General features: G+C 32.6%; 1 protein-coding gene across 1 annotated transcript; it reads right to left on the bottom strand.

The window, feature by feature from the left end:
• Window positions 1-2,638: 2,638 nt before the first annotated feature.
• On the bottom strand, window positions 2,639-4,241 carry LOC116132609 (galactinol synthase 1). Its single transcript, XM_031418272.1, has 4 exons — window positions 3,837-4,241; window positions 3,267-3,587; window positions 3,043-3,177; window positions 2,639-2,956 (listed from the first exon to the last, which is right to left on the bottom strand). Exons 1-4 carry the CDS (start codon window positions 4,167-4,169, stop codon window positions 2,729-2,731), a joined length of 1,017 nt encoding a protein of 338 aa, XP_031274132.1. The 5' UTR covers window positions 4,170-4,241; the 3' UTR covers window positions 2,639-2,728.
• Window positions 4,242-13,555: the final 9,314 nt, after the last annotated feature.

Below are 13,555 nucleotides of genomic sequence, written 5' to 3'. Positions count from 1 at the left end.
ACTATGGGTGGGTGCGGCCAAAAGACAATAACAAAATGGGTTCTTGGGCCTCTGATTTTACACAAAACTTTAACAAATATAAAACACATCCCCGGACTAACGTACCTTAGGAACTTCTTTTAAGAAATAGAGGTTTTCGATACTGGTACTTGAATCACGAGAGAGCCCAAAAAACACACAAAACGGTACCGTTGAGAGGTTGGCTTTTGGAACAAAGGAGATGATTGGTTAATGATTATAAAGATTTCATCCTTTGATGAATCATCATCATGGTGTCGTAAAGAGTAAAGACAGTGGAGTTTAATATTTAAATTAAAGTGTCAAAAATACCCTTTCATTCTCCATAAGGCCCAGAAAGTTGACGAGGCACTATCTTTAGTCAGAGGGTGGGTTGTACTTGTCAGAAGTCAGAATTGTAAAAGTGAAACCGTAGAGCTTACAGTGTAATTCTAGCTAGGTATGTATAAGAACTTGGCAATCAGTCACGTCACGTGACTCCCGTTTCTCGATCTTCATGTGCATGCATCTACCTCCAGCGAAAATCTGAGGTGTTTCTGCTCGCACAAAATCAAAGTTACTTTCACTCGGATTTTGTATTTATATTTGGTATAACCGATTCAATGATTTAAGTTATCATGTCTGATTCTTTTCAAGATTTATAGATAATTTGACATTGTTGTGTGTGGTTTTCCGTCAAGCTCAGGCCAACTCAAGGATATGGTTTGATTCAGAATGAGCTCGACAACTACGATTGATCGACTCAATATAAGCTCGTCGAGCTATAATTCGACTCAGCATAAACTAGTCGCGAATAATTCAAAGAATCATTTAATCAATCTCCAAATTACTTCAGATCTCAAATATTGCGAGAATGATTGGATCAACGGTGATCACTGTACAATCACAGTGCCAATCGCGAGGATATTAGAATTATTATTCAAATCAGTTCTAATCCCTTGAATTTCGTTGCTTTATTTGTACAAATCTTGTATATAAACCCCTCTCACGACAAATACAAAAACACAGTGGACGTATGTTGTTAACTTGACCAAACCACTTTAAAAATCTCTTGTTTTTAGTTCATTTTTTTCATATTCATCGTTGATTATCATTAATCACGTATACATCAATTCCGATTCTAGTAAGATTGATCGGATCTCGCTGATTAGTGCAAAATTCTTTACTAATAGACATATCACACATATTTTTTATATAATTAAAAAACCTAAATTTTATATTTTAGATAAGATAGTATCATTGTTTTTAAAAATATAAATCATCAATCATATGACCATTTGACTCCCTAGAAAGGAAAGATGATGTATAAAAATTATTCTAAAACTTCAAAACTTATTATTTTATCTTCCTTAAATATATTAAATGGATCATTTTATCACGTATGTTAAAACAAATAAGTATATTAAATTATATCATACATATTTTATCAATATTTTAAAAATTAAATTATTTCATATTTAACCAAGTAATTTACTAATACATAACAAATTCAACCCATTTAACATCTCTAGTCTTTGCTTCTACACAAGTGAGTTGCGTGGCAAGGCAAGGGATATATACCGATAACCCGTCTAAGTTTAATAGGGTCCATCAAATCATCCAAATGCTAATCAGAGCCGTCTATTTAAGATCTTCAATAACTCTGCATCTCAAAAGAACAAGAAAATCTGGGAACAAACGAGTAAATAAATTAAAAAGGGGTACATGATATGTCGTTGATCCTCCAGTGGGACCCACTTGTGGGAGGCCATTAAAGTGTGGTCCAAAGCAAGCCTCAGGAACAAAAGGGTCAAAATGGTCAATTCATCTCATTATCATCCAGATTCATCAGGACAGATAAGAGAAAAAAGAATGACACATAAATCTTTTTTTTAAAGAAAAAAAAAGAGAAAAATAAATAAATGAAAGAGGTGGTGGGTGCACAATTACAGAGAGTTGCAGCGATGAAAATGGAATAACAAAGAAGAAAGCCAGCAAAAAAGCTTCAGTCCTAAGCTTAGTGTCTCCTCCAAGAAAATCACATTTGTTTATTATTTTCTATAACCTAACATATGAGAAACAATATTCTAACCAAAGAAATATATTTTAGCAAAGAATGTCAGGTATAGGTTAAGAGGTCACACAACAACTGTTTATAAATATATGGCTGTATTATAATATATCTCTTTTCTGTCTTTATACACCTTGTTGCTAGCTTGAGTCTTGTCTTTGTATCTCAGTTGAGAACCACCACATTGCTTCTGCATACCGGTTGATTGTGTTCTCAACCATTTGCAAAAACCCAGAAGCACTTTGTGTTTGTCTTCTTCCTCATCTCAGAATATGACTTTCACCCTCTGACCTTTGTGCTCCTTCTCACTTCCCACTCCACCTCCCCCATCACATCTCTGTCTCTGTTGGGTTGTTAAATTTTCTTCCTTTTGAATACAGGTTTCCAAAAAAAAATAAAAANAAATTAAGACAAGTAATTGAGAAGTACGTATATTCATTTCACCCTTGGAGAAAATATTACATTTAACCACATACATATCATCAACAATACCCATACAGTAAGAGTAGCGCCAAGAGAAAAAAAGACAAAAGCAAAAACGAAAGCGAAAGCTTAAAACCTCCTTCCCCACAAATGACCTATCTTCATGTACCTTAAGACTTTTTAAATGTATTCTGCATCTCTTAGTCTTCTACTTGAAAAGCAACAGTGCATCAAGTCTTAAGCAGCCGATGGGGCGGCCACAAACTGAACTGCGCCAGCATTTGAGAGAGCATCTATGAATGGTTGCAAGTTGACAGGTTCAGTCTCACCATCAACACCCGCGATTGGCTTTTTGTAATCCAATGATTCATCATTGTAAATGTCCCACCATTTCTGCACTAGCATTTTAATATCCTCTCTTTGCATATTCTCTTCCTTTCCTGTGTACCTCCATGGTTTTGATCCCTGTTGATTGATCATAAAATTCCCACAATTTCAGTACCCAAAAGATCAACAAAATTAACAATAAATAGAAATGAATCACTACATACCGCTGCACAGTAGTGAACAACTTTCACTTTGTCGAGCTCCACATTCTCTGGGTGACGCCACAACATGGCAAGAACAAGATTGTAAACCAGAGGAATTGGCTTGTAGATGTTTTTGAAATACATGTTCAAGAAGTCCTGCATAAATAAACAAAAACATTGTTAAAACCCACAACTTTGAATTTGATTTGCTTCTAATAAAGGGTAACAGCCATCGAGATATATACCTGCTCTGCAAAAGGGGTAGGAGGAGTAACTCTGAGAGTTTCCAACAAATCATCATAAGTAGAGAGGCTGGGCTCAAAAACGAACATGCCAGCATTGAAGTAGAGTGCCGGGGGTTCGCCCATTTCAGCTGGCCACTTGACCTTGTCAGGGCGTTGTTGGCAATACCCGATCTTGTACTGTGGGGTATGGCTCCAAGTTTTCTCACAGAAACAATCCATCACTGCGTAGAAATGCCCATCAGGCAAATCAAATAGGTGATCAATGTTGTCATATACCTGGATGTCCCCGTCCAAATATATCATCTTACTGTATTCCACAAACTACATGCAAAATCAAGGCAAAACAAACATTAATTAATTGAAAACAAATCATAATACAAAGAGTCAGAATTACATTGTATAATGACGAAAATGCCCCGAATATAGACAAAATCAACTCCACATAAACTATAGTTTTGTAGACCCTTCTGGAAACATGGAGACTGACAAAATCAAAAGTAACAGTAAAAAAGGAGACATCACACATGCAATGTTGGCAACATGAGAACAAACAAAACAAACGTAATGTACCTCCCAGATGCGTAGTTTTGAGTAGTTGATAACGTAATAGGCCATAGCAAACTGTGTCTGGTTCTCAGGTGGATAAACCGGTTCAATCTCCCTTACAATACAACCCTGAGATTCCAAAATCTTACGATGCTCCTCTGGTACATCGGGTAAAACTGCCACCACCAATGGGTATGCAGTTTTAACCTTTCTTAAACCTTTGGCCAACCCAATAACGCCTTTTACATAGTCCCCATTACCAGCCAAGAAGGTAACGTATGCTCTGCTCGGTAAGGTCGCGGGTTTAGTAACATATCCGGTTGGTTTCACTGAAGCTTGAACAAGTTCGGGGGCCATATTGCGAGAGCTCACTAGAGAGACTGAGAGAGGGAGAGAGCGAGAAGGCGGGAGAGGTTGAGATCTTGCGGGTACTTTGGCTTCTGAGTTGTTAATGCAGTGGTGGTAGTTTACCGCGGTGTTGGGGCGTTTAAATAGGCAGTAAGTGGAACCTAAATGGGACCGAAATTTCAGAAAATTATGTTATTCCCTGGGATATTGGAGCGTAGCCCTACACGTGTCCATTTGTAATGATCCAACGGTGGTACTGAGGATCCGTCGAAGGTTCCCGAATTGGGCCTAGAAAAATAGAGTTGCTGTGGAAGAGGCTAGAAGGGGCGTCATATATGTTTTATTAAATTAAGATGTACTTCACCTGTGACGTGTTAGGATATATTTTGACTTGACGACTTTTTAAAGATATCGTGAATTAATTAACTGAATTTTTTTATGTACTTATTTTTTATTTATCACCAATTCTTTGAATTAATGTTAAGCTTGTAACCGGCAAAAATATTAATTAATAAAGAATAGCGGAATAAAGGAAGCCACTACATTTAAAACCCTGTGCATATATTAGATTGGTGGGGCAAGTATCTTACAATGATCAACAAGATTCTGGAAGTCCTCATTTTATCAAATCTCAGATTAATCTTGAATGAATAATATAGAAGATTCGTTTATGTTCTTAATTATTTTATTTATTTATTTTTCTCTTTTCTTGGTGGCTATTGTTTGATGTCCACAAGTTGCATCTTTAATTTATTTATCTCTCACTCTCAACACGCTATTTTCCAAAGTTATGTGGAATAAAAGCGTGCCGCTTTGATAACTATGTCACTTTCTATTCTGTATGACACTAATTCGTTTCAGGAACAGGAGAAAGGATCGGGTCTTTCAGCTAAAGATCAATCTAGAAAGCAGAGTCCAAGGTATTTATTTATCGGGGAAGTCAATTAAATTGATGTGTTAAGTTAATATAACTAATTGAATGGAAAGCTAGTATCATAAATCCATATATGAAGGAAAATTACGATTTGGTTAAGCGTTTAGACACAAGAATGATGCCTAAACGCCAATACGTGAATAAATGATTATTAATGGACAAATGAAGAAACGGCCAAACGTATGAAATGGGTGCATCCAAAGAGAAAGAGACAATTCCAAATTCCAGCACAGTGCATATTTTACTTCAAAAGTAAAAGCCCAGTCCCACCATTGAAGTGCGAGATTCTAAATGGCTCCACTCCATCCGTTTAGTGGTTCAGATTCTCACGTACCTGTTGCCTTGCCATTTCGTGTGTTTCAACATCTGCTTTTCACTATTACGTGCTCCACTCCTATTATCTTATTTTTCTTTTTCTCCACTCAAAACAAAAAAAGAATATATCTTTAAGATCATGTTTTTACATGATTAAATTATTTAAATAATACATTTATTGAATCCATTTAATGTTTTTGGGTTAAAGGGAATGAAAACAGAACGATTTCAATGTGTAATTGTTAAGTGCAAAAAACATAAAAGTTGGATTGAAGATGGGTCCGGATGATTAGTGAAGGTGAAAGGCAAACAAGTTGTGTAGAACTGAGGTGGTCCATTAACTATGGAGATACACCTGTTATGGTTTTCAAATGGGCCTTACACGTGGTTATACTTATTTGCATGATTGACATCTGGTACCACAACCTGCACCATGATTGATTTTTTTGTAACTATTTGTTTTACGATGTTAACATCAAATCATTTACCACCACATCATATTATTAGCTCCGGACATCCCTAAACTACTTGGGCTTTTCAACCCAGACCATACAGGCTTTTCTCTAAATATCTAGAATAAAGCCCATTTTAATTCTTTTGTGATCAAAGAGTAAATACTATAACAGTGGAGGTCGCCGTGGGAAGTAGAGAATAAGAATAGTATTCCAAGAATGGATGTAAGACAGGTGGTGTCATCATCCAATATGATATATGTATGTTACATAAAAGATATCATTAAAAAGAGATAGAATAATTATAATTAAAACTATATATCAATATTTGTTTTTCTTTAAAGATAATAATAATGGTTTGACATATTATAAATGGTTTACTAAAGCTATATGGTTTGACAACAAACATCAGATAATATTTGTGATACAAATAAAATTTGTTATATTCAACAACAATCTGTTTTCGATATATATATGTAATATAAAAAAATATCAACAAAAAGAGATAGAACAAATACATTAAAACTACAAATCAATATTTGTTTTCCTTTGTCATCACTAAAATTCAATTGGTTTTATGTGTGTGATGATAAAATGAATTGTTTGACCGCAGGTCTATAGTTATCCAAATTCATCATATAATATATCAAATTAAATCTCTATCTTTCTAGTTTCCAAAGATTTAAACCCCTCATCAATTGGATTTTTATTGAATAAGTTATGGTCAATTTATTACTGATTGTTTAGTGAAAATCGAAAAACATGAGAAACAGAAATTTGTGTGATGATAAAATAAATGGTTCGGAAGTGGGGGTACATTTACCCAAATTAAGTGTATAGTATATCAAAATTAAATTTCTATCTGTCTAGTCTCTAAAGATTCATACCTCTCATCAATTGGAGTTTTATTGAGCAAGTTATGGTCAACTTATTACTGACTGTTTAGTGAAAACTGAAATGTGTGATGATAAAAGGAATGGTTCAGCATTGGGGCTAAAGTTATCCAAATTAAACGTTTAATATACCGAATTAAAGCCCTGTTTATCTAGGTTCTAAATATTCAAACCTCTCATAAGTTGGATTTTTATTGTGCAAGTTATGGTCAATTTACTACTGACTGTTCAATGGAAGCTAAAATGTGTGTGATGATGAAATGAATGGTTCTACAATGGGGGCTAGCTACAGTTATCAAATTTAGCATATAATATATAAAATTAAAGCTCTGACTGTCTAGTTTCTAAAGATTCAATAATCTCATCAATTGGATTTTTATTGAGCAAGTTATAGTCAATTTATTATTGATTGTTCAGTGGAAACAGAAATGCGTGTGATGATAAAATAAATGGTTTACTTAACCCTTATTTAAGGGATTATCATAGTAGTACTGGTAAGAAATATTTCAAATAACACCTATTAGTTGGAAAATAAATTCAGTCAAAATTAATTCATTTAACATATATACTTGTACATCAACAGGACATAAACAATAAATCATTCATATAATAAATTAAAATACATGAATGTTTTTACAGAAAACATATTCAACAAAATTGAACTGTTTCTACTAATATAGATATGACACATACTCACAATTCGGCTAACAATATGATCATCATCGATTTGATCTTAGTAAAGTACATGAACATTTCCTTGCAAACAAACATAACAAAATTTAATTTAATCGATCTTCATGTTAAGATTTGTTAAGGAACAATTATTCATTCGTATAATAATTGTTACCTGAAAACGAAATCAACAAAAGTTAATTAATCTTCATATTAAAATTTTTAAGGAATATACTTACCGTCGGCAGGACTAACACAATTAATCATTCAAATAGATTGACCGAACAAAAATAATCATTCAATCAAATAACAACGGTTAAAATAGTTAGGAGATATACTTACAATTTTGTATTAAAATAGTTAGAAGATATGCTTATAGTTCAGAAGAATGAATCAAAATAACAACTCATTTGATAATGTCAATCGGACATTCTGCCTTTATTCCATGGTAATTCATGAATTTTTTACCAGTAAACAACAACAAAAATATAAATATATAAAAAATCATCGATTAATAAAATCATGAAGAACATACGTACTATTGACACAAACTAACATGATCTATAAACAATTAACAAAAGACCAGACATATTGTTGACACCAACTAACATATTGCGATAATACACAACTAAACATACGCCCCTTTTATAACCCCTTATTTAGACATTTTGAATGCCAACACAATTAAATATGAACAAAGGTTTGCAATGTCAATATAATGCACCTATGTAATCCAATCTTTATGTCTATTTATTTAGACTTTGGAATACCAATGTAACAATAAATATTGTCTACATCATCACCAATAAAATTCAACCACATAACAATCACAAATCCAAGGTGTCTCTATAGTTAGACTTTTAGAATGCCAATGCAATGTGCCTATATAATTAGTATTATTATTAATTATTAATACAACAATACAATGCACCTATATAATCCAATCTTTATGTCTATTTATTTAGACTTTGGAATACCAATGCAGCAATTAATATTGTCTACATCATCACCAATAAGATTCAACCACGTGACAATTACAAATATAAGGTGTCATTATGGTTAGACCTTTAGAATGCCAATGTAATGCACCTATATAATTAGAATTGTTCCTATTTTTTTAATTAATTAATAATTATAGATGGAGTAATAAATACCAATCCAATGTGTCAAGATAGAGCAATTTGATTGGCTTGTTAATCTAATGTGTTAAAATAAAGCAATTTTAGATCTTCAAAAATGTGTCACATAGCGAATAACCCGTATGGATATTTATGGCGAACAACCAACATGGGTATTCATAAATCTTAGAGCTAAAAATATCTCATTAAACCACACATCCAACGTGGCAAGAAAGAGCAATTATAGAGCTCCAAAATAAAACAATTTTAGAGCTAAGAAAAAAAAAAAAAAGTGTCCTATATGTCACTCAAATAGGTATGCTTTTACCTTTGGATTTAGAATACCAATTCAACAATTAATACCTCTCAACAATATCACTAATAAAATTCAATCATATAACAATCATAAATCTTATGTGTCAAAATAGAGCAATTATATGAGTTTAAAAATGTGTCACCTAGCGGACAACTTATATGGGTATTCAGTTATATATATATTGTGTTATTTGGCTTTTTTTTTTTTTTTTTTTGAATACGTGTCTATATAATGGATGTGTGAATTGTGATGTGATGTTTATTCCATAGATCAATTTGTTTTAGGATTTCAACTGCAGTGGTGTCTAGTGGCTTGCCGTAAAATGATTCATCGTTAAATTACTGTCGTTTTGAAAATATAAGAGATAGACCATGATCACATCAAGTACATAAGTTTAAATAATATTAACCTTTGAGAGGTGTAGTCAAATGGGAGCCGCAAGGTAAGAATTAATTCTGTCATTTTACATATTGTGCTTACAATTTAAGTCTGAATTTGAGTCACCCATTGCTTCTAGAACTTTAAGGTTTGTTTGGACAGTTTTTAATTTGACCCTAACATTAAGATAGCCGCCATTGCACTTTAAATTTTTAAATAACTCGGTTTGTTATTCTGATAAAATATTTTCATGATAGTAACAAGAGTTTGAAATTTAGCATAAAAAATTTATAATTGACCTTAATACTAGGTACGAGTGGGTGAAGAGGGTCTTGAGTTTTGACTTGATTTGATTGTGCATAGAGTAGATAGTGGAGTTTGATGTATAGGGAGAATATTATAGGAAAAAAATTGGTAGTTTGTCTAGAAAAACCTGAGGCTGAATAATCAATCCCGCTGGCTTTGCTTCATAATGGTTCCCTCTTTAGCTGTCTTAACTCTCATTGGGGATTAGATAGAGCAGACGTTTTACAATAGAAATGTTAATTAAACACCACTATTGATACACTTCCAATGAATTAGATAATTATGACATCTTCTAATAAATAATTTGATTTGTTTATTTCTTGCTATGGACATTTTTTGGGAAACGAGTGGCGAAGATAACTGTTGATGCAGGGCAACTATGTTGTATTATAAACTAAAACATACCGATTACTCAAACTTTGTCATTGGTGTTTTTTTTACTTGCTACTTTATAAAGTAATTTAATAAAAATTGGTCAGACTATTTGTTGAATTTATTGCATTAATTTTAACATTTTAAAACTTGTTTGCCATTATGCAATCTGAGGGAATAATTGAATAAGTATGCAATACAAGTCAGAAGACAGTTCACTTGGCATCAATGCCTAAAGTCATCCTGGGCATGCATTTCCGTCAATGTCAAAAATAATATTAAAAGTAAACACCCATTTCCCATTTGACAATTTGGTTTGTCCATTGTTGCTACGCTGGTACTAATTAACGTTCAACTTTTTATTCTGCCAATTAAAACAATTTATGAATAAACTTTTCTTCGGTCTCATCCTCACTCCCAAATTCTCTACAGTGTTGGCAAATGGATCGGTTAAGTTAAAACCCAATTCAACCCGTAAGTAATTTAGCCCAACCCAATATTTGAAGTTAGGAATTTGATTGATTTTAGGGTCCTTTTATTATTTGTATTAGAATGATGGAATCTCTGATAAAAAGTTCTCATTGTAACAAAGTACAGATTAAAAGAATTTCAAATATTTTTTATTTTAGGATATATCAACTATCTTATGCTTCAAAATATTCTTAATTTTTTTAATAAATAAATAGCACAAAAAGTAATTGTTGGAGCATATTTATGAAAATTTTGATAACCTCCTTCAGTATTACAATGTAACATTTCACCCAAAACAATATGAAGTCAGTAGCTTCATAAACGTCCAAGTAAAACGATAGCGGTTTTACCAAACGCTGGATATCTAATGAATAAATGGCCATCACCGTCCTATGGCCCCGAATGTTCCCCTGTCGGTTTTGGGGCCGTTTATAGAGAATTAACTTTTTCAGGCCCATAAAAAACAAAAAAAATTCAAATAAAAGTGGTAGAGGCTGTTGGTTTTTATTTTTTATTTATTTAAGGTTAAGTTTACAATAAGTAAAGTTGTTTTTTTGGGGGATTTTCTAGTATATTTGCGAAAATTTTGATAACCTCCTTCACGATTGCAAAGTACCATTTCACCTAAAACAATATCAAGTTAGGCACCTTGCTAAATATCAAATTAAAACAGTAGCGGTTTTCCAATCATTTTTTTTTTTGTAAATTTCTTGCGCTTAGGCGAGCTAAAGGGTCAATGGGTTAGTATAATTTAAGAGTGATGCTATGGGTACTAACGGATGGGTACTAATCTGTGTACTAACTAAAGCATAGTGTAACAAATTCCACATTGGAAGCGTATTGGGGAGGTCTTGAGCTTATAAATGGGGGGAGTCCCTCCACCTAATAGGTTAGCCTTTTGGGTGTGAAACTCCCAGCCCGTGACAAGTGNTAATCCAATCTTTATGTCTATTTATTTAGACTTTGGAATACCAATGCAGCAATTAATATTGTCTACATCATCACCAATAAGATTCAACCACGTGACAATTACAAATATAAGGTGTCATTATGGTTAGACCTTTAGAATGCCAATGTAATGCACCTATATAATTAGAATTGTTCCTATTTTTTTAATTAATTAATAATTATAGATGGAGTAATAAATACCAATCCAATGTGTCAAGATAGAGCAATTTGATTGGCTTGTTAATCTAATGTGTTAAAATAAAGCAATTTTAGATCTTCAAAAATGTGTCACATAGCGAATAACCCGTATGGATATTTATGGCGAACAACCAACATGGGTATTCATAAATCTTAGAGCTAAAAATATCTCATTAAACCACACATCCAACGTGGCAAGAAAGAGCAATTATAGAGCTCCAAAATAAAACAATTTTAGAGCTAAGAAAAAAAAAAAAAAGTGTCCTATATGTCACTCAAATAGGTATGCTTTTACCTTTGGATTTAGAATACCAATTCAACAATTAATACCTCTCAACAATATCACTAATAAAATTCAATCATATAACAATCATAAATCTTATGTGTCAAAATAGAGCAATTATATGAGTTTAAAAATGTGTCACCTAGCGGACAACTTATATGGGTATTCAGTTATATATATATTGTGTTATTTGGCTTTTTTTTTTTTTTTTTTTTGAATTACGTGTCTATATAATGGATGTGTGAATTGTGATGTGATGTTTATTCCAATATGATCAATTTGTTTTTAGGATTTCAACTGCAGTGTGTCTAAGTGGCTTGCCGTAAAATGATTCATCGTTAAATTACTGTCGTTTTGAAAATATAAGAGATAAGACCATGATCACATCAAGTACATAAGTTTAAATAAATATTAACCTTTGAGAGGTGTAGTCAAATTGGAGCCGCAAGGTAAGAATTAATTCTGTCATTTTACATATTGTGCTTACAATTTAAGTCTGAATTTGAGTCACCCATTGCTTCTAGAACTTTAAGGTTTGGTTTGGACAGTTTAATTTGACCCTAACATTAAGATATAGCCGCCATTGCACTTTAAATTATTTAAAATAACTCGGTTTGTTATTCTGATAAAATATTTTCATGATAGTAACAAGAGTTTGAAATTTAGCATAAAAAATTTATAATTGACCTTAATACTAGGTACGAGTGGGGTGAAGAGGGTCTTGAGTTTTGACTTGATTTGATTGTGCATAGAGTAGATAGTGGAGTTTGATGGTATAGGGAGAATATTATAGGAAAAAAAGTTGGTAGTTTGTCTAGAAAAGAACCTGAGGCTGAATAATCAATCCCGCTGGCTTTGCTTCATAATGGTTCCCTCTTTAGCTGTCTTAACTCTCATTGGGGATTAGATAGAGCAGACAGTTTTACTAATAGAAATGTTTAATTAAACACCAACTAATTGATACACTTCCAATGAATTAGATAATTATGACATCTTCTAATAAATAAATTTAGATTTGTTTATTTCTTGCTATGGACATTTTTTGGGAAACGAGTGCGGAAGATAACTGTTGATGCAGGGGCAACTATGTTGTATTATAAACTAAAACATACCGATTACTCAAACTTTGTCATTGGTGATATATTTTTTAACTTAGCTACTTTATAAAGTAATTTAATAAAAAAATTTGGTCAGACTATTTGTTGAATTTATTGCATTAATTTTAACATTTTAAAACTTGTTTGCCATTATGCAAATCTGAGGGAATAATTGAAATAAAGTATGCAATACAAGTCAGAAGGACAGTTCACTTGGCATCAATGCCTAAAGTCATCCTGGGCATGCATTTCCGTCAATGTCAAAAATAAATTAATTAAAAGTAAACACCCATTTCCCATTTGACAATTTGGTTTGTCCATTGTTGCTACGCTGGTACTAATTAACGTTCAACTTTTTATTCTGCCAATTAAAACAATTTATGAATAAACTTTTCTTCGGTCTCATCCTCACTCCCAAATTCTCTACAGTGTTGGCAAATGGATCGGTTAAGTTAAAACCCAATTCAACCCGTAAGTAATTTAGCCCAACCCAATATTTGAAGTTAGGAATTTGATTGATTTTAGGGTCCTTTTATTATTTGTATTAGAATGATGGAATCTCTGATAAAAAGTTCTCATTGTAACAAAGTACAGATTAAAAGAATTTCAAATATTTTTTATTTTAGGATGTATCAACTATCT

Source organism: Pistacia vera, unplaced genomic scaffold (genome assembly GCF_008641045.1).
Source record: "Pistacia vera cultivar Batoury unplaced genomic scaffold, PisVer_v2 Contig256, whole genome shotgun sequence".
Lineage (NCBI taxonomy): Eukaryota > Viridiplantae > Streptophyta > Magnoliopsida > Sapindales > Anacardiaceae > Pistacia > Pistacia vera.
Note: the sequence above shows the minus strand (reverse complement) of the source record. Positions and strands in the feature narration are given on the sequence as shown.